The sequence below is a fragment of the Leptosomus discolor genome, chromosome 4 (genome assembly GCF_034619465.1).
Source record: "Leptosomus discolor isolate bLepDis1 chromosome 4, bLepDis1.hap2, whole genome shotgun sequence".
Taxonomy (NCBI): domain Eukaryota; kingdom Metazoa; phylum Chordata; class Aves; order Leptosomiformes; family Leptosomidae; genus Leptosomus; species Leptosomus discolor.
This window is the reverse complement of record NC_141394.1, coordinates 54462457-54483446: the sequence shown is the minus strand read 5'-3', so window position 1 is coordinate 54483446 and position 20990 is coordinate 54462457. Positions and strand designations below refer to the sequence as shown.

At 41.2% G+C, this 20990-nt stretch overlaps 1 protein-coding gene across 1 annotated transcript; it reads left to right on the top strand.

Annotated features, from left to right (window-relative positions):
- Positions 1 to 3692: 3692 nt before the first annotated feature.
- NIPAL1 (NIPA like domain containing 1) lies at positions 3693 to 12167 on the top strand. Its single transcript, XM_086464102.1, has 6 exons — positions 3693 to 3738; positions 7541 to 7807; positions 8904 to 8960; positions 9381 to 9471; positions 11259 to 11419; positions 11563 to 12167. The coding sequence occupies exons 1-6, from the start codon at positions 3693 to 3695 to the stop codon at positions 12165 to 12167; spliced, it is 1227 nt and encodes a 408-aa protein (XP_086320228.1).
- The last annotated feature ends 8823 nt before the right edge of the window (positions 12168 to 20990 follow it).

The window sequence follows — 20990 nt, the reverse complement described above, 5'->3', positions numbered from 1 at the left end:
ACAAGACTTCAAAATGCCATAGGCAACTTTCCTAAATAGTAATAGTAATAGTAATAATAATAATAATAATAGCAATAATAGATCTTGCTTTGCATCTGCACCTGGATTAGCTGGCTGCATAGCGAACAGTTTTTCTTGCTGTGGTGAAACCCATTGTCATCATCTTCGGTACTTATGATAATATAATTAAATACTGCAAAATAACACATATAAGGAACTCAATGTATATGTATGCATATATGTATATGTATGAGAAAAGAAATCCTCAACAAAATTAGAGAATTTATGACAAAGCCAAATAATCACACAAACTTTGTTTATTTAAGTCACTCATGGCTAACACAGAGGCAAGGTGGGTTATATTAATGCACAAAAATGCAGTTTCCAATAACAACTTTATTTATAAATGTGAAAGTATAAAGTTGGCTAGATATTCAGTGCTTCCATTTTTATTGAAAACCAACAGTTAAAGTCAGTGCTTGCTTAACAGCTGGTTTCAGCAAATCTTTCATTTGTGTAAATAACACAATTTCAACATAACTTCTCTCTTGCATTTTCCATACACTGAATGGAAAAAAAAAATGCAATAACCAAGAATGGTGTAGCAGGGGTTTGTAACATCCGTATTTCTCTTTTGGAAAAATGAGAACTGCCACAAAATTGCTTTGACTGTTAGTACATGCATATTTTTACTTCATACACAAAAAGGCTGATCTGTGCTTAGCCATAGCTGGCATAGCTCCACTGAAATAAGTGGAGCTGCACTGATTTTCGTTAGCTGATGATCCAGGCATTGCCCTACATCAGTCACAGCTGCCATTTTGAAAAGTAAACTAGCATCTTTTTCCTCTTTATGTCAGATGATAAGATTGTATATCAAGACTTTATTTTCTTTCCAGTTTGACACTTACATGTCATCCAAAATAAAGAAAAATATATCAAAGTTGATAAATTACTTTTATGTAGTTTCTTTCTTCCTGGCATTGTCTCAGAGTTCTTTGAAATTAGTTGAGTATGCAAAGTACTATAAATCATCAATGAAGTATACACACGTGAAGTATACCCACTCCCTTCTGTAATTATATTATAGATTGCATGTTCTTTTTGTCTATCCATTGGCTTGGACTGTTAGCTATAAGGGGTTTGTAACATCATTTTTTTCTCAGAGAAAAAAGAGTTTCATAATGGTTTCGCAGTTCATTGCAGATTTAAAAACATGAAGCATAAGCTGTATAAAGTTTTTCGACCAAGAAACAAGTAAGCGTATACAATCACTTTGGTTTGAAAAGACCGTTAAGATCATCGAGTGCAACCATTAACCAAGCACGGACAAGCCCACCACTAAACCATGTCCCTAAGCACCACGTCTACACATCTTTTAAATACCTCCAGGGATGGTGACTTCACCACTCCCCTGGGCAGCCTGTTCCAATGTTTGACAACCATTTCAGTGAAGAAATTTTTCCTGCTACCCAATCTAAACCTCACCTGGTGCAACTTGAGGCCATTTCCTCTTGTCTTATCGCTTGTTACTTGGGAGAAGAGACTGACCCCCACCTCACTACAACCTCCCCTCAGCCTCCTCTTCTCCAGGCTGAACAACCCCAGTTCCCTCAGCCAGTCCTCATAAGACCTGTTCTCCAGACCCTTCACCAGCTTCGTTGCCCTTCTCTGGACACGCCCCAGCACCTCAATGTCTTTCTTGTAGTGAGGGGCCCAAAACTGCACACAGTATTCGAGGTGTGGCCTCACCAGTGCTGAGTACAGGGGCACAATCACCTCCCTACTCCTGCTGGCCACACTATTTTTGATACAGGCCAGGATGCTGTTTGCTTCTTGGCCACCTGGGCACACTGCTGGCTCATGTTCAGCTGGCTGTTGACCAATCTGTATCTCAGATTAAATATTTTATTCAGTAATTAAAAAGACTTTGATGTTCATGGTCTGACAAAGGAGTTGGCCTGTATAGGGGCTGATCTGCAGAAGTGTTAACCACATCGTTTCTCAGTATTCTCATTCTGGGTACTGCAGTGAATCCCTGACCAGCAGGTTAGCACAAGCTGTACCAGGGGAAGAGGTGGGCTTTAGCAGCTCACTCTCTCCCACCTTCTCTGCTGTTTCAGCAGGCGCTTGCAGATGTTACCACCTCCCTTCTCTGCAGATCTGCCAGCTGAGTGGCTTGCAAGATTGACACTTCATGTGGTGCAGTCGAATTGCAGGAAGCTGGAAAAATTGACACATTTTGACAGAAACAGGGGTGTGAACATGCAGAGTTGACAGATCTGAGGGGGCATAGAACAAGAATATGGGTTGGGAGCAGACTACAGACATGTATCTGTCCATACATGTGGTTTTATTCTATGGGCATGCTTATGTTGTACAAGAAGATGGAAGTTGCTTGCAATTTTTCAGATTGTGCTTTAAGATTTTAATTTAACTGTTTTGAATACCATTTCAAATGATTGCTCTTTTGTAGCAGTAATCTGTGTTTTAGAAACGGTAAAGCGGAGAAGTCAAACTCTTTTCATAAGGCAGCCTGCACTCAGTTCAGGCCACCTTCCATAGAAGTTCTTATAATGAAGATGTTGTAAAGATAAAGTGGATAGATAGTTAAACACACAAAACCAAATGCAATGCTCCTTTTCACCTGACATACAGAGCACTGGTTATGTTAAAGAACAAATACAGAAATGAAAAGTAAGACTATGACATTGAAACTGATCTCTGTTTAACCCCAGGACTGCAGCATCAAGGATGCCTAAGGCAGGGAAAACGCAGTTATTTTGCTGAATACAGCTGTCACTGTATTTCACCAGTATGCACCAGAGCTAAAACTTTTCAAAATGGAAGATGATTAATTTAGGTGCTGTGCTCCAAAGCATAGTTACAACTCTGCTAGTCTCAAGCCAGCATGTCCCTGTGGAGGTGTGTTAAATTTGCAGCTCAGTTTGGGACGCTAAAGGTCCTCAAACTAACCCACGAAGTTTACTGGGCAACCCTAGGTTAGCATGTAATGGTTTATTAAGCCATACATTTTGTAAATGTATTTCACTCACCCACATTAAAAACAAGGTCTTAGACTTCTACCTTGAAACTATTGATTGGGTAATAAAGATAATGGTTTCTTACGACACCCTGAAGCCTATTGAACCACAGGCAGTCTTCTCAGGGTAAGCATCCCCAGGCTCTGCCCCAGCTCTGCAAAGCCGAGATAATCTGCCCAGGGGGTCCCCAACCTGCCCGCAGGGCCGGTGGTCAAAGCTGGCGCGGGCAGCCCACCGCACGCTGCACCTGGCTGCACGTGCAACCCGCTCCCCGCTTCTCCCAGGTGCGAAGGGAAGGGAAATCACATCTCTGGAGACTTCCAGGAGGCACAACTACAGCCGAGGTGCCCCCGGGGAGAGCTCCTTCCTCTGGACTCCGTGTTCAGCTGGGGTCGCAGAAGTCCCCGGGTGAGAGCTGGGAGGTTATAACCGTTTATAGGAGGCAAAACCCGTTCAGGGTTACTCCTGGAGTCCCGCACGCCCGTTCCCCGCCAGACGGTCCCACCGGCGCGGCGCGGACGCCACCGCTGCCAGGCCGGGCCCGCGGGGCGCGCCCAGGTGCGCGGGGCCGCGCCCGGGCGGGAGGAGCCGCCGCCGCCGCCACCGCCCGCGACTCGAGGGAGCCCGCGGAGGGGCCGCCCCGCAGCCATGGGGCAGCGAGAGGCGCTGCCCGCCCGCCCGCCCTGCCGCACCGGTCAGTGCCTGCGCGGGCGCGGGGGGGGGTGGTCCGGCGGCGCGGGGCTGCGCGGCGGGGCGCGGCGCGGGCGCGGCGCTCGAGGGAGGGCGCGCTGAGGACGCGGCGCTGCGCGGGGGGTGCGCGGAAGGCAATGGGCGGAGGGGAGAGCGCGGTATGTGCGCGGTGCCGGGCGCCGCCCCTGTAGCCCCCCCTCCCCCGCTGCCGCTGTGCCGGCACCTCGGGGTCGGCTATCGTGACTCCTGCACACGTAAGACTTTGCTCCGCCGTGACGTCATGAAGTTGTTTTCTGAGGAGTGTGGCGCTGCCGGCGCCGGGGAGGCTCCTGCGCTTCATCTCTCCTGGCCGGCTCGCGTCTAAACCCTCTTTTCAGCATCTTTTGTGCGTTTTCCTGAATGGGGCTGTGCCGGGAAACGATCCCTTGTTGGTCCTTGGTATATCCACTTTTGGCCCCAGTAGCCAGGCCTTAGTGAAAGCGGCTTGGTATTTGTCAGGTGACAGACAATTGCATTTCATGTTCCTGCCAGGTGTGAGCTGACTTGTGAGTGCAATAGAAATGGTCAAATTACACGTCTATTCAAAGGAAATAGTTTTCCAGACAACTTAGGGCCGGTATCGTCAGTGGCAGGATAAAAGCTAAGCTGGCTGTCCCTAGTGAACCACAGGGCACGTTAGTCCTAGGCTTTCGCAGGACTGCAAATTAAAATTGCTACAAGCAGCGTGTAGTACCAGGCTGGCTGATCCACCCAACCCAGATAATATTTAGGTGTTTGAGAAAACATTTTTGGATTTAGCTGAACCGTAAGAACACTTTAGAAGTTTCAACAGTGGCTGCTTGAACTCAGACTGGTTTCCTGTTGCTGTCATCCTTGAGTCAGAGCCAGGAGAGTTTATTTCTGCAAGGAGGGGTTCTGCTGACAGGTTCATGTTTGTTGACGTTTGGAAGTGGGAGGTGAAACTAGCTTAGCTGCAGAAACTGGGTGCTGAGCAAGCCAGGCGGCCTCCGAGATTTGTCACCTTCCTCAGTCCTTCCAGGTAATCTTCAGGCTGGTCACAGGGGCAATAAAGTAATAGTAATTCCTGTATCAACCGCCTCTTTCCAGCTCTCAGGTTGTTCTTTGATCAGTGGAGTGACATACCACTTTAAACGCAAGTGGAACAAATGACAGTTTTTAAAACAAGAAAAAGCTTCTCACCACAAAAAACAGAGATCACAACCATTCAGAATGACTCTTCTCAGCTGGCAGATGGAACAGGCAAAAAATCCAACACCTTTTTGTGAGTGTGAGCAAAGATTGTATTTCAGAAAGGAGAGAAACGTCCTGTGACAGTCAATGAATGACTTACTACCGATGGCATGATTAAATTGTCATTATTTGATGTCAAAAGTCTGCTGGGGAATGGAAAACACAGTCAGTAGAAAAAGTAGTAGTCACGTCACATGGAAGGGAATAAGCCTGCTATTCATCTCCAGATAAATGGAAGTACATCATTCACAAAAATGGGGAGAAAGGTGTTATATTCTTCACTGTAAAAACCCAACGTGCTGATAGAAAGTTGTGTTTACTTTTGCAAGTAGTTAAAAGACCATACTTATCAGGGGGTTTTATCTTTATGCTTTCTTTTACTTAAAGGCAAGAACTGTTGCTGCTTCTCGCATAAAGCCTGTAGTAGTTGAGTGGTGGTGGTGGTGGTACAACCTTCACCAGTCCAGTTTAGCACCATTTAAAGTTTTTGAGAGCTAAAGGGTTTCATTCGCTGGCAACCTCTCCACTTTTTTGCCTTCCCCTGATATGTGTTAGCTAAGAGAAACATTTATGCTTAAAGGACTTCTCTGTGATTTTCTTTTGTAATTTAATCTTTAATAATTATGTCAAAACTTAAGTATATGCAAAATTTTCTTCTTTTAAGACTATGCTAATACTTCAAGACTTCAAAATACTTTCATATACAGATGCAAATTCCATTTCTTTTACATTATCCAATTGCAACTTATAGTAATGATAAGATGGCAGAATACTATCTATCATACATACTATGCAAAAGTAATTTCATGTAGATTTAAGTTCTTTAAGATTTTGATCTTCAGCTGTTGGATATGGACATACCCATCTTGTGGGACCATTTGTCTGAAGTCTGGCTTAGCAATACCAAACAGCTCCTGCTCTATAGAAACTCTCTTGGCAAACAAGGAAATGTGATTGCACAGCATGAAAATCAAATGGTAACTTCCTGTAGTGTGCTTGTTGTACAGTATGACACAGAACAACTGGGGGCAGATACTCCTCCTAGTTCCTTAGTTGTAAAGGGTGGTATCTCTCACTGTTAGTATCAGCATTGTCAGCTGAAAATGAAGATACGCTGACAAATTTTGTACCATTTTGAATACTTTAGATATTAAATATTCCTCCTTAAACAGTATTAGGTGAATTATCCCAGGCTGCTTATTGTTAATTGTGCAGTGAAGTACCTTGGCAGACCATTAATATTTCCAGAGCTTAGGTATGAACAGACACAGAGCACATCCTCCCAAGTCTCCAAGTGGGGTTTTTTCTATTGGGGAAAAAAAAAAAAAAAAAAAAAAAAAAAAAAAAAAAAAAAAAGAGAGTGTGTTACTGATGGTGCCACTCAGCAGGATGAATCCTTCATGTGTCATTTTGATTACAGGGGAAACACGGAAAGCAAAATTATTTGTTGCATCCAGTGCTTTGCATGAACCACAATGGACTGAGCTTTTGTACTTCTGCATCAGCTGTTTCATATTTTAACATGTCTTCATGATAAACCCCTTCTTTCCAAAAATGTTGTCCTCAAAAGCTATTCTCTGATCCACATGATCTGCAGTCTACCGTGAGAAACTGTGAAGCGTCAGCTTAGACTACTGTAAGCCCTGTTGCAGCATTGCTGCCTGTCCCCTACTTCCCCATGCAAAACAATGACTCCTTTTGTTCTTCGAAATGCAATACCTCTTCTTCCTGTAAAACCCACATCTGGGCTGATGGCAATGACGTCATTCCCACAGGCTGTCATCATAGTGATGCTGATAAGGCTTGGGTGGCTGAAAGTGTGAAGCTTAAATCTTTGCTCAGGATCACCTGGCTCTGCAGCTGTGTGCAGGGATAGCCAGGGGGACTGTCCCTTGCAGGCTGTGGTCTTCCTCCAGCTGGAAGGTTGATGATGTTAGTTGAAAATTGCTGTGAGGCATGATCTGGCTCACATGGTAGCCACTGAACAATTTTAATAAAATGTATTAGTGCCCACATGCAGCAACAGTTTGTTCCCTATATAGATTATTTTTCTTTCTCCTTTTTTATTTGCCATTTCCAAATCTCAGTTACAAATGTAAAAGCAGAAGCCTGGAGAAACAGCAGGTTTGCTGTATCAGGCAAAGTCTGAAATCATGGATTTGGCTCTATGTTTGTATTCTGGGGGTGTGGTCTCTGCAAAACACAAAAGAACCCTTTCTTCTTGAGGTTTCGGGTTAGCTTCAAGTTGAATTTTACATTGGAGATAACATTTTAGTGTTGCGTTCCTTGGTATTGGCCTAATCACTTGACTAAGCCAATGTAGTGCAAAATGTGTATATATATATAAAAATAAGGTATACACCTGTGAATTACAGGGGTGGGTAATGACATGGGGCAGCGTTGTGTATGTTACGTGGATTTTATGAGTTATTTGCACCATCAGAAATGACAAGCGCTCTGGGAAGACGTGGAAAGGAGTGAGCAGAGCAAGGATAGAGCTCCTCCAGAGCTGTGCCTGGATCATGAATTGCTTGTCCTCCTTTTTCTCCTCCCAGGTGCTGTGCTGTCTTTTGCTTGCCGTGACTCCTGCCAAGCATGGTGCCAGATCATCAATGTGTCTGAATCACGCTCTTCTCTCCTCGCCTCTATGGACGGGACTCTCAATGAAACAAACCGGAGCATTTCCGCACCTGCTGGGAGCAAATACCACCTCTACATTGGCTTGGCTTTAGCGATAGGTTCCAGTATCTTTATTGGTTCTAGTTTCATACTGAAGAAGAAAGGACTTTTGAAACTGGCAGACAAAGGAGTTCCCCGAGCTGGTAAGCAGTGGTGCCCGCCCTGCTCCTGCTGGGGACAGAAATGCCTCTTATAACTTGGCAAAATCAAGGTTCGAGTCAGAGCTTATGTGTTTAAAACCACCATAGTTGAAAACTGTCACGCTGTAACAGTGATCAGAAGTCCTGTCTTGGCTAGGGATGGAAAATATAACATTATTTCTCTGCTTGTGATTGCAGGGACTGGGATTTCAGATTTCCTAGGGCTATGGGGGCAGCGGTGGGTATTAAATCTAGTAAATTGGTGATAATTCCTCCCTGACAGCAGATAGATAGGAAATAAAATTCTCTAGTCATCTTACCCTTCAAAATGCCTTTCTATCTCTTTTTTTCCATCATTCTTCCACCTCATTTGAGATGGAAAGTCTTCACATAGTAGTTAGGTTTAGGGATGTTTGTTGTTTTTTTTAAAAAGTAAGTGCAATGAGCTGTAGAAAGGATACTTATGACAAAAGTTTCTACAGTTAGCACAATTATTCATTCATCAGTCAACAGATGAAGAGCTAGAAAAAGACCCACTGGACTAATCTCATCATTCCCGTTGTATGTATTTAAATGTATAGCATATAGCAGTTTTTCTTTTGTTTGTTGTGTTATCGCAATACACCATTCCAGAGAATTTGGTTATTTGAAACAAATATGTTACTGAACGTTCAATATACTTACACTTTATGTCAAAAAAATTAATGCATGCAGTGGCATTTTTCTTTCTAATTTCTCTCAATTTAAAGTATAAGCAGAGTCAAAATGCAGCTGACTCTGTATAGATATATTGGATCTGACCTGGGAAAGCACTTTGAAGCATTTCTTAAGCTCACCAACGATCTTCATAGACATTTTATGTTTGCTTGGAACTTTCCCTTTAGTCAAATATCATTTTTCAGAAGTCCAAGCCACAAAGCAGCAAAGTGTTTAATTAAAATGTCAGTCAAAATCGAATGAAATGTTCTTCACGTTGCATTCAGATAACATGCTTTTCCAGTACTTTATATGACTAGAGGCAAATGGGAAGCTGTAGTTTAGTTTATTATAATAAGGTAATCTCTTTCTTCTAAGATGAGATTATTTTTCCCTCTTTCAGGACAGGGTGGATATTCTTATTTGAATGAATGGCTTTGGTGGGCTGGATTGCTTTCAAGTAAGTCACCTCTTTCAACCTATGTGTAAATGCTACATAAAGCAGATTGTTTTAAATAGATTTATACCCTGATTTTTCGCTCCCCTCACTTAAAAGAAATGTCTTTGACAGAAGCCATTCTGATATCCCATCTCTTAAATGTTGTTTGATTTTTGCAGAATAACCTTTTTTTTAATATCCAATCAAAAGTGATGGGATTTAATCTGTCCAGCTTCTAGAAGTACTTAGGGCAAAAGTATTTAACTTTCTTCAGCCTTTATTATGTCCAGAGGAGGTTAGATAAATTTGAAATGAAAATTTGCATATTTAGCATAGAAAAAGATTTTCATTTGTATTTGCTGTAGTACAAAACATTATATTGATATTCCTTTTATTCTTCCCCCACACCTCAGCCTGATCCAAATGTTCTTTCTTCTGCAGTGGGATTAGGAGAAGCGGCAAACTTTGCTGCCTATGCCTTTGCACCTGCAACCTTAGTCACCCCCTTGGGAGCACTGAGTGTTCTCATAAGGTTAGTACAAATTGGGAGCAAATCTTGACAAATGAACCATTCACTGCTTAAGGGAAAAATACTGTCTGTGGTTGCAAGTAGAGAATTTCAATAAGAAAACTGAAAAGCGGTATATGGGAAAAAAATGCTTTTTATTCCTTGGTGGAAAGATCTCTTTTTTATTTAGAACTGAATTTTCTGGGTAGAGGGAATGACAAGTCTTGTTCCAAAGGCTAATATATGCTTTCTCATCAGCCTCCCACCTATATTATAAAGTATTTCTTATCAGCATATACCAGATATACTGCTGATGCACAGTGGTAGAAGGCTGTAATTTATCTCTTTCTAGAGAACTGAAGCTTTCTTAAAGTCTTACCCTGTTCTTCGGTTGTGAAAAAACTTGAGAAGAAAATACAGCATTTCCCCATTAAAATGTTTTCAAAAACATCTCTTTTTTTAATAGGAGCATAATTTCATATTAAGGCATGCTTAGTAAGCATTTGGGGTTTGTTTGGTCTTTACCAACTTCTTCTGGAAAGAGGGCAAAGAAAATTTTAGCTTTTTTAATATTCACAGTTAAAATTTGTTGTCTTGAAATACAAACGCCTTTCAAACACTCATTATTTCCAATGTATGAAGAAATAATTTTGAAGTAATTAAGCACATACGTTAATATGGCTATCACAGAAGCAAAAAATACATGGATTATGCTTACAACAGATGTTCTGGGAAATAAGTTATTAGCAAAATGGAATTACTGTATTTTAAATGTAAAACTCTTATTTTTAACACCTGGGTATACTGTATGAAACATTGTGTTTAAAACCAACCTGGGCCACATTTTTTGTTGGGTTTTTTTTTTTAAATATGCTTGCAGTAATCTACGCAGCTATTCTGTCATAACAAAACCAGTGTAACTGTCATCTACAGATGTGCTGGTGTCAGTGTGTAGGTAGATGCAGACTAACTGGCTGCCTGGCTGCTGCTTCGCAAAACAGCCTGAGCCTTAACATCCCCTCCTTTGATTTGGATTGCAATCTTTCCAATTTTCATGAAATGGAGAGGTTGTGAGAACTTCGTGTCAGTGAGATTGTTACCCTTGTGCGAAAAAATAACCATAATTTGATTAGTGGGTTGAAAAAGCTATTTGTGAGTGCATCCAAACACCATTAAGCCTGTGTCTGTCCCTAAGATTGTGCTCTAGCTGGCTAATCGTGTGCCCTGTGAGGTGTCCTCATCTGAGCCATGTTATTATCCCTAAGTTAAATCTGGAAGCCCTTGAAGAGCCAGGGGTCAGTCCTTTTTGAAAGGGGAGACATGCCTTCTCTGCATTTTGGGGGGAGTCCTGGCAAGCCAGGCAGAAACTGTTTCTGGGTGGCAGAGTCCATGGAGGGATGTGGAATGGTTTCCAAAACTTGTGTGCATTGGTTCTAATGGCAAATGAAGTGCTTTGAACTATTTGTGGAAGAAAATAACAGCTCGTATGGTCTATCTACAGGTGTGTGAGACTGCATACCCCTGACCCAGGCAATCAGTAATGAGAAATTCCTTGAGCAATTTGGACCCTTTACAACCTGGAGGGGAGGGATCAGGGTTCCTAACACACACCCCCCCCCCCCCCCCTAAAACCTGACTTGATCTTCTGGGGTCCTGACCAACCCTCTTGCAAAACTCCTTAAAATTTCATTGGTTTCCCATATATCCAAATTCAAATGAGGTTTTGAATTACTATCATATTACACACACAGATTTTGAATGTCTTGTGTGGCTGATGGAACTGAACCATTTATTTATATTTTGCCAAACAGTGCTATACTGTCATCCTATTTTTTAAATGAGAAGCTGAATATTCATGGAAAGCTGGGCTGTGTACTGAGCGTTTTGGGGTCAACAGTCATGGTTATTCATGCCCCTGAGGAGGAGGAGGTCACTTCACTAGATGAGATGGAAAGAAAGCTGCAAGATCCAGGTCTGTATGCAGTTGCAATGAACATGTGCTACAGTTCATAGAGACGTGTTCGGGACACTGTATAACTTTTAGTACATACTTGGACTTAGGCTGGTATTTTCTGTCACGCGTGTTAATCTTCTTCCCTTTCCTCTTTCTTTCAGTGTTTGTTACGTTTGCTGTTCTCCTAACAGTTGTTGTCCTCATGTTGATTTTTATCGTGGCTCCAAGGAGAGGCCAGACAAATATACTGATCTACATTTTAATTTGCTCACTCATTGGTGCCTTCTCTGTCTCATCTGTGAAAGGCCTGGGCATTGCCATTAAACAAATGCTGGAGCAGAAGTCAGTTTATCGACATCCATTGGTTTACATTTTGGTGGGCATCTTAGTGCTGTCAGTCAGCACTCAGATCAACTATCTCAACAAAGCATTGGACATGTTCAATACATCCCTAGTGACACCTATTTATTACGTATGTTTCACCACAACAGTTGTGACATGCTCCATCATCCTGTTCAAGGAATGGAGTAGTATGGACCTGAGTGATATCATTGGGACCCTGAGTGGATTCTGTAGTATCATCATTGGCATTTTTCTTTTGCATGCTTTCAAAAATACTAACATCACCTGGAGTCAGTTGATGTCCACCGTTGCCAAGGAACCATCATTACCACACCGTGGATACGAAACCTGTCACACTTTACTGGACAGCATGGAAGACCCAGCTTTGGCATACGAGGAGGACAATGTTTTATTCAGTCAATGAAACTCTTAAGCAGTGTTTGTCACTGACATATTACGAATTGCAGACTCAGCCCACCTGTTACCAGAATGCTCCTCTGGTAAATTGTCTGTAAGGCCAGTTAAGTATGAGCCCCTCCTCTGTGCCTGCTGTTGGTAGTAATGAATGAAAATGTTCAGTAATTAACATGACAGACAGGAACCTGATGGTGATTGTATGTCAGGCAATGAACAACCTTGTCCTTTTTTAATACAGTATCTCCTATTGGAGAATTTTAGCAGAAAAAGTGGTCTTTGTAGGCTATGTTTGCAGAGTGCAATTTTCCCATCATGATAAAAGGTAATCCTTGCTGAAATGACAAGCACTCTGCTTTATCTTAGTGATGGCCTTAATATTTTAGATTTTCTTTATATTTTTATAATTTATTGCCAAGCAAACTTGTAGGTAGTCCACCTGAAGGATATTCATTGGAGATATGAAGAAAATATTATTTAACTCCTTTAGCTTTTACTATAAATTCTTATGCAAGATTTTTTCATTTTTGATGACCTACTGGTGAATCTCAAATATAATTAACCAAAAAAAATTATGAAATTGGGTTCTTGGTAACCATGTCCCTTCAAAATCCGTTTTTTAACAGAAAAGTCTTAGATCTTCTCAAATTAGGAGTCTTGAATGGATTGCAAATGCCTGGATATGCATTTCAAAACTACCACCAAGTTAAATTTTAAGAAAATGTGAATTCATTACAGGCCAGAAAACAGATGCTGTTGGCCTAAAAAAATTACGTAAGATAAAAGAATAAATTATTCAAAGGCAGAAGAAAACGGGAATGTGCATTTAAGAATTTCCACTCTGTTTTATACTACTTTGAGGCTTAAGAAGGGGCTTTACTTATTTCTGTACTTCTTCCTAATATTGCCATCTAATCATCAAAACCCATTTAAGCTTCTCAAAATTTTTTATCCTTTTCTAGAAAGATATCATTGTTTCTTAAAACAGTCTGTTATTTTATATTCCATTGTAAAAGCAAAATCTGTTTTCCAACCTGTGCGCTATTTCTAAAAATACTAGGTAAAGGAAGGGCTGTAAAGAAAGGGTGAGAAACATCAAAACACCTTGTGTTTTAGTTTGGCCTTTTCATCTTTTCTAAAAATGAGTATTCACCTCTATTAGATGTTTTAGCTATTAATCTGCTGTAGGCCTTGAAGTTTAGTATCTGTACCACAGTATACTCCTCAGTTGTGGTCGCAGATATTTATCTCAAAAACCAGCTTGTACAGTCCATGGTTTACTCATTACAATCCCCTTTGTGAGCAAGAAATCTTGTAGCTTCAGCAATCAGATATGTGGGTCATGACAAGCTCATCAGAAAGGTAGTATTTCCAATTCTTGATTTTTTTAAGTGTTAGTCCAGAACCTTTGACAGAGGATGCTATAATTTCAGCAATTAAAAACTAATTTTGAACAACTGAGATTTATATGCCAAGCAGAACCTCCTCATGAAGCAGGCTCTATATTCTCTAATATTCAAAGAGTGTAGTGAAAGAGGACACTTCGGATGGATAGCAAATTGTTGTGTGAAAGAAAGCGTTGCTGCTGGTGTTTCATACAGGTTTGTGTTGTGTCAAGTTGCAGTACTTCCTTTTTGAAAAACATCTCACTTGTTAATTGTTTTTAATGAAGCTTTAGAAGCTGTCAAAACTAGAAAGTAACACTAGGGATACTAGCTTAAAGTTATTTCTAAATTCCTTTTTTTTTACTTCACTAGTTTTGTAGTTGACATACCTACAGGAAAAGTTAGAAGTTGTATCAATCACCTGCACCTTATTTCTAAACCCTCATTTTTACAATGAAGAGCATATCTGAAAAATATGGTACTGAAGTACTGTTCTACTCACAGCATAAAATATTGCAGGTAATCTTGTCGATGTTAAGAGAAGCACAGAAGATGTCATGAGGCAATGGGTTTTCAGGTTGTCGCCTGTGATTACCTAATTTGAGAAGTACATTAAGTAGTGTGGGAGGTGGCAGCAATGTCACCCCAGCAAAAGAGACAGTTTTGCAAAAATGTACTTGCCTTGAAAATACAATGGCAATGTATACAGCTTTGGAATGCTTTTGAGCTTCTCAAGTGATGAAACTTGCGGCAATTATTTGCTGTTAAAATACATGTGTTAAAAAAGCTTGAGAAAAGAAAATATAGGAACAGGGTTTCATTACTTCGTAGTTAATGTAGAGAATACTTTGATTTTATTGGCCAAATTCAAACTACAGAATCTTTATAGTTAAAAGCAGGTAATACAAATAATAAAAAGTCTAAAGATGGAGTTTTCTTCACAGTTTGCCTTTTAACAAAAACTTGCATTGCTTTTCACTGTGAATTACTAATACAACTTAAAGAATAACTGAAGAAAACATTGATTGACCCTAAAAAGATAAAAAGAAAACCTTTTGCATTGCTTTTGACCCCTATATTTTCGTATATAGTCATCACTGTTGTGTGGCCAAACAGGATATTTGTACAAAAAAGCAACCAGTCCAATTCTTGAATGGATGTATGTTGGCATTTTTTTAAGATACGTAGTAATACTTTCTTTAAGAATGGTCTAGACTTTATATACCAACGCCTGGCAGGCAATTAACTTGTACCAAGCAAAAATCTTGTACTTTCTACTGGACCTGTGTATCTGGTTTTTATGCATAAATAACATCTACTGGGAAAATAATGTTATTTTCTTACAATGTCATAAAACCAAGTTAATGCTTATTTTCATGGCGTACAAGGAGTCTATCATGTTAAGTAAATTATTGATGATCTTTTTGTATAAAAAAACATTTGATATAGGTTATATGGTTTTGAAAATGTTTATATTTGATTATAAATTTGGAATAATTTTAATTTTTAGTGAAATTATGCTGATATTTCTCTTGTGATAAATTATTCATGGATTATGTACTAAATAGTCTGTGATTTTTACACAAGGGATAAAAAGGAGCGTAATTCATATTTCTGGTAAGCATTTAAAAACTATCTATCTGAGAGATCCAAAGAGAATAATCTTGGGTTTAACAGCTGGTCCTATGCACACATAGGTGGATACTAGATGAAGAAGGTCTGGCTGGCGTCTTTGTAGTTCATGTGCATCTGACCTGATCATGACCTTCTTTTAGTAGCTTCGACTTTTACTAGTTTCACGGATAGGAAAGAAAATTTTCTACTCCCCTAGAAAAGCCATATACTATATAGTTACCTTGAGCTAAAAAGTCTGTAATGTTATGATGGAACTGGAGGGAAGAGTATGAGGAGATCAAGAAGTTTTAGCTTCTCTTACAGAATTACCCCATTTGTCCAGATGTGTTATTTTTACCCTGGTGTTCTGTAGAAAGCTTTGGTAAGGAACATTTAATACTGATGATTAGTAGTCAAAAGACATGGATTTTGAGGAACAAAAGTAATCATAGAACCATAGAATGCATTGGGTTGGAAGGGACCTCTAAAGGTCATCTAGTCCAACCCCCCTACAATAAGCAGGAACATCTCTAACTAGGTCAGGTTGCTCAGAGCCCCATCAAGCCTGACCTTGAACGTCTCCAGGGATGGGGCTTCCACTGCCTCTCTGGGCAACCAGTTCCAGTGATCCACCACCTTCATATTAAAGAACTTTTTCCTAATGTCCAACCTAAATCTGCTCTTTTCTAGCTTAAAACCATTACCTCTTGTCCTGTCGCTACAAACCCTTGTGAACACTTCTTCCTCTGCCTTCTTATAGGCCCCTTTCAGGTATTGGAAGGCCGCTACAAGGTCCTCCTGGAGCCCTCTCTTCTCCAGGCTGAACAACCCCAACTCTCTCAGCCTGTCCTCATAGGAGAGGTGCTCCAGCCCTCTGATCATTTTCACGGCCCTCCTCTGGACACACTCCAGCAGGTCCATGTCCTTCTTGTGTTGGGGGCTCTAGAGCTGGACGCAGTACTCCACGTGAGGTCTCACCAGGGCAAGTGAAAATGCCTTCCTTTATAAACGGGGGAAGAAAACCGAAAGCTGATGTATTGGGGATCTCTTTCTCATGGCCAGTCACAATAGAGAGTATTTCAGTGTGTTGTCAGGTTTTCCAGGCAGTGAAATGAAGGATATTATCTAAAAAAATTTGAAATGTTTTGGAAAGTAGGTCAAATGGTTAAGAACTAGAACAAAGAAAACCTCAGAGGCAATAAATAGCTAACCAAATTATGGCTTTTAAATGCTGTTACAATACAAGTGTTGGCATCTACTCATTACTAGCATTGCTCAGGACAAATTAATGGGCTATTAAATTCATTACATAGCTGCACTGACTAAATGTAGGTAGGTCAAGAAGACTTGGATAGGTTAAATAATCTGCAGGGAGTCTGGAATGAAGTACATAGGTTATTAGTTTCTATAGAAACCTGTTCTACCATCTTCCTTTACCTGCCTTCCCAGCCACGCCTAAAACAGCTGTGCTATCGAATGGAATCATAGAGTCACAGAATGTTTTGGGTTGGAAGGGACCTTAAAGATCATCTAGTTCCAGCCCCCCTGCCACGGGCAGGAACACCTTCCACCAGCTGAGGTTGCTCAAAGCCCCATCCAATCTGGCCTTCAACACTTCCAGGGAGGGGGCAGCCACACCTTCTCTTCCAGTGTCTCTCCACCCTCAGAGGAAAGAATTTCTTCCTAATATGTCATCTAAATCTACCCTTTTTTAGTTTGAAACTGTTACCCCTTGTCCTACCACTACGCTCGCTGAGAAAGAGTCCCTCCTCACCTTTCCTGTAGGCCCCCTTGAAGTACTGGAAGGCCACTAGAAGGTCTCCCCAGAGCCTTCTCTTCTCCAGGCTGAAGAAACCCAACTCTCTCAGCCTGTCCTCACAGGGGAGGTGCTCCAGCCCCCTGATCATCTTCATGGCCCTCCTCTGGACCTGCCCAAGCAGGTCTGTGTCTTTCTTATGCTGGAGGCCCCAGAGCTGAACACAGTACTCCAAGAACAGAAACGGACTGGGAGATGAATGGATCGAGAGCAGCCCTGCAAAAAAGGAAAAGGTGGGGTCTCACAAGAATGGAGGGGGAGAATCACCTCCCTCGACCCGCTGCCACGCTTCTTTTGATGCAGCCCAGGATGTGATCGGCTTTCTGGGCTGCTAGCGCACATTGCTGGCTCATACTCAGTTTTTCATCCACCATCACCCCCAAGTCCTTCTCCCCAGGACTGCTCTCCATCCACTCATCGCCCAGCCTGTAGCTGTGCTTGGGATTGCCCCGACCCAGGTGCAGGACCTTGCACTTGTCCTTGTTGAACTTCATGGGATTTGCTTGGACCCACCCCTGCAGCCTGTCAGGGTCCCTCTGGATGGCCTCCCTTCCCTCCAGCGTGTTGACTGCACCACTCAGCTTGCTGTCATCTGCAAACTTGCTGAGGGTGCACTCAATCCCACTGTCCATGCCACTAACAAAGGTGTTAAATAGCACTGGTCCCAATACCGACCCCTGAGGAACGACACTCATCACTGGTCTCCACTCGGACATCAAGCTGTTGACCGTAACTCTTTGAGTGCAACCATCCGGTCAATTCATCCACTGAGTGTCAAACCTATGTCTCTCCAATTTAGAGACAAGAATGTCATGCAGGAGACAAGGATGTCATGTGGGACATGACATTTTTTCGTCCCAAAGAGTACTGATTCAAAACTTCAGCCTCTTTACTCATCATGGTTGCATCCTGGAGCTATACAGGGAATTATATAGTTCTAGCAAATGGCAGTTTAAATTCTAGAAAAACAAAACTGGCAGGTGTGTTAGAAAATACTCTTTTAGCAAAGCAGTTTCCCAATAGCTGACTCCTTTCTGACAGGTTTTAAAATGATGCCGAGGTTCAGAACAAGATGGTAAGGCTGAGCGGGAGCCAGGCTCTCAGTGTGTGAGGGAGGAGTGGTGTTGGTGATGTGCATTAATGTGTCTGCAGGGCCTCCTGTGAAACTTCATAGAAGTGGGGGAAAAGTTTGTCTGAAAACCAAATGGCACTGGAGACAAATGTCACCAGACCTGTACACACAAGTAATTGATCTGCATTGCTCACCAGGAGTGCTTTTGATGAGAGAAGTCATTTCACTTTCTGAAAGTACATTCCAGTTTGTCAACAGTGGAGCTTTTTTATAGAAAAGAGATATATCCTAAGTGGCTGGTGAATAGAAGCTGGGAATTCTGTCTTTTTTTCTCCCATTGATAATACTGACACTGCAAATTTTCTAATCTTTGGTCAGGAAACATCAGCTGAATTTTTACAAGTGCTGAGCACTCATGCAGCCTTTGACCATCATTCCCTGTGTGGAGGTCTTATAGTGTCTCCTTCTAACCTTTACTGGTCTCTCAGGTCTCTCTTTTATCACACAAAGGTTTAAAAGAAAAACCAGCTAACAGACATCTGCTTGCCCACATGTGCCTCTTTATGGTCAGTGACACGGGTGGCATTCACTGTTCACTCATATAAGTACTTTCATTTTTGCCTGTTTGAATACGATTAGAGTCTGAGCTATGCTCAGTGACACCATGAGGACTAAACTGGCCTGCTTAGCCTTTATTTATGGGTGTAGCTGTTCTGGTAAGTAAATACACTGTTGATACCTGACCTTTGTCCTGTAGACCTTTCTTGTTGCTAGTTAAGCACTGGTTTCACTGAAACATGTTCCAGTGCTTTTTCATTTATTTACTGTCAGCCTGATGATAGCAGCTGTTAAATTTGTCTGCATGAGAGTGTTAAGAACAGCCTACTCATAATTTTCCCAAAGCAGCCTACAGAAAGATTATATACAGAAGTTAAAGCCTGATAGGCAAGCATTATAGGCTCTGTATATTAGACTAACATGTTTCAAGGATGGATGCATATTCACCATGGGACAACTCAGTGAAACAGGCATGAGCAGGGTGCTTTGAGTATATATAAACCTAATGGAGCTGCTTTTTATTGCATGGTACTGTGGTGTATTACATATTAACTTGCAGTAATAACTGTGGCAAAACCAGTTTTACAAGAACTACTAAAAAAGATGCCTCACACATTATTTAAAGTCCTCATGTCCTTTTATATTGCAGAGACAGTTTGAATTTCGCATTTGTAGCGCATCATCTGCTGAAAAGCCTTGTACTTCTGTGGCCTGGGTGTAGATTGTGTATTTATGTTCTATGTATGTACTGTGTTGTATAGATCTGTATTCAGTCATAGGTCCAATAAGGAATTCAATGCTCCTAAGTAAGTCGATTATAAAAGTAAACAGTGGCATCGGTTGTTGGCAATTCTTCTAGCAGATGATATGAAACGATAGGGATATCATGCTTCACTTGAAGCAGAAATACCTTAGACGTGCGTTTGAAGGTACTCCCAAATGTTCAAACAATAGAACTAACAACTTCCTTTCCTGAGGGATGATAACTATCAAAATACTATTGCAGTAAAGATGAATGATTAATGCCAGGAGTGAATTTGACCTGGAAGTGTCATTGTCTTCTGGAAATTCAAAACTTCAAACATTTGATACATTTCAATTTATTGTTACAGTTATTTTTTAAATTTGGAAATGAAAAACTAAATGGTACAGAACTCAATCATTCTTTAGCTAGTGTGTTTCACATATTTTTTCTACAAAGTGCTGTAAAATAAAACATTATTATGTATTTACCTACAAATATTTCACAATGCAGTCACATATTTTAAATAACCTATTTATTTGTAATGGTCTGACTATTTTGTATTAAACAATTATGACCTTCATTTGCTTTTCTCCTCTACAGTATCTTTGTAGCAACCACAAGATTTAAAATTAAAAGGGAATAATAACATAAGAAGTAGGGTTACAAATATTGGCATGTCACGTGTCACAGGATCCATCTGAGTTAAACTAATTCAAAGCACTTCGTTTTACTGGCAGGTTCCAGCTTTAACTTGCGCATTAACAATTCTGAGCATTTGTAAGAGGAGGACTAAGGGCAGTGTGGGTGTTTGAGTAGGCAGCAGAAGGTGAGGAATGGGAGACAAAACTGGGAAATGGTGGGAGAGGTTTGGATCAAATAATCCTTACTCTCCTTCTTTTACACAGAATTAGTAGAGAAGATGCCTTGACCTGCAATGCAGGTTTAAAATGCTTCAGGGACACTAAGTCTTTCCAGCTGCTCAGATGTGACTTGGGAGCTGCTACATGATGACTTTTGCTCCCTTTGCCTGCCTTTATCCACAGCAGTGAATAAAGTGCATGGGCACACGCATGGGCACTGCTGCAGTGGTTGGTTAGTTAGCTTGCTGTCCCTTCTGAAACACTGCTCCATGCCTTCAGTGCTGGATGCTTTGCAGTGCAAAAGGGCTTGCCTTTAAACATGACCTAGCTAGAGCTTTATCAGAAGTTCTTCCATCATTTTTGCTACTGCCAATCTGTATTCCCCAGTGCATGAGTCATATTAAGTACCAAATAATTTAATAATGTTGTTACAGGAATTAGTGTAGCTCTGACCAAAAGAATAAATAAAAAGACCTGTAAGCCGAGTAAGCTTGGTTACTTCTTTCCAGACAGGAGATTTTTCTCCCTAACCATGAAAAAAAAGCCTTGAGAGTCCCGAATCAGTCTCCTGAGGTATCTTTCTCAAGTGAGTAAAAATTAGGCCAAGCCCAAACAGCTTCTTCAGTACCTAAGATGCTGGTACTGCAATTTAAGCAGAGACTGCTGTAAAAGGCTGAGGTTTTCTGTGCGAGCTACATTATGACATGTTTAATGCTAACTTTTCAGTAGCTATATGTCTTGGTTTGAAAGACAGGTGTCTGCGGAGGAAGGCAGGAGCCTCCC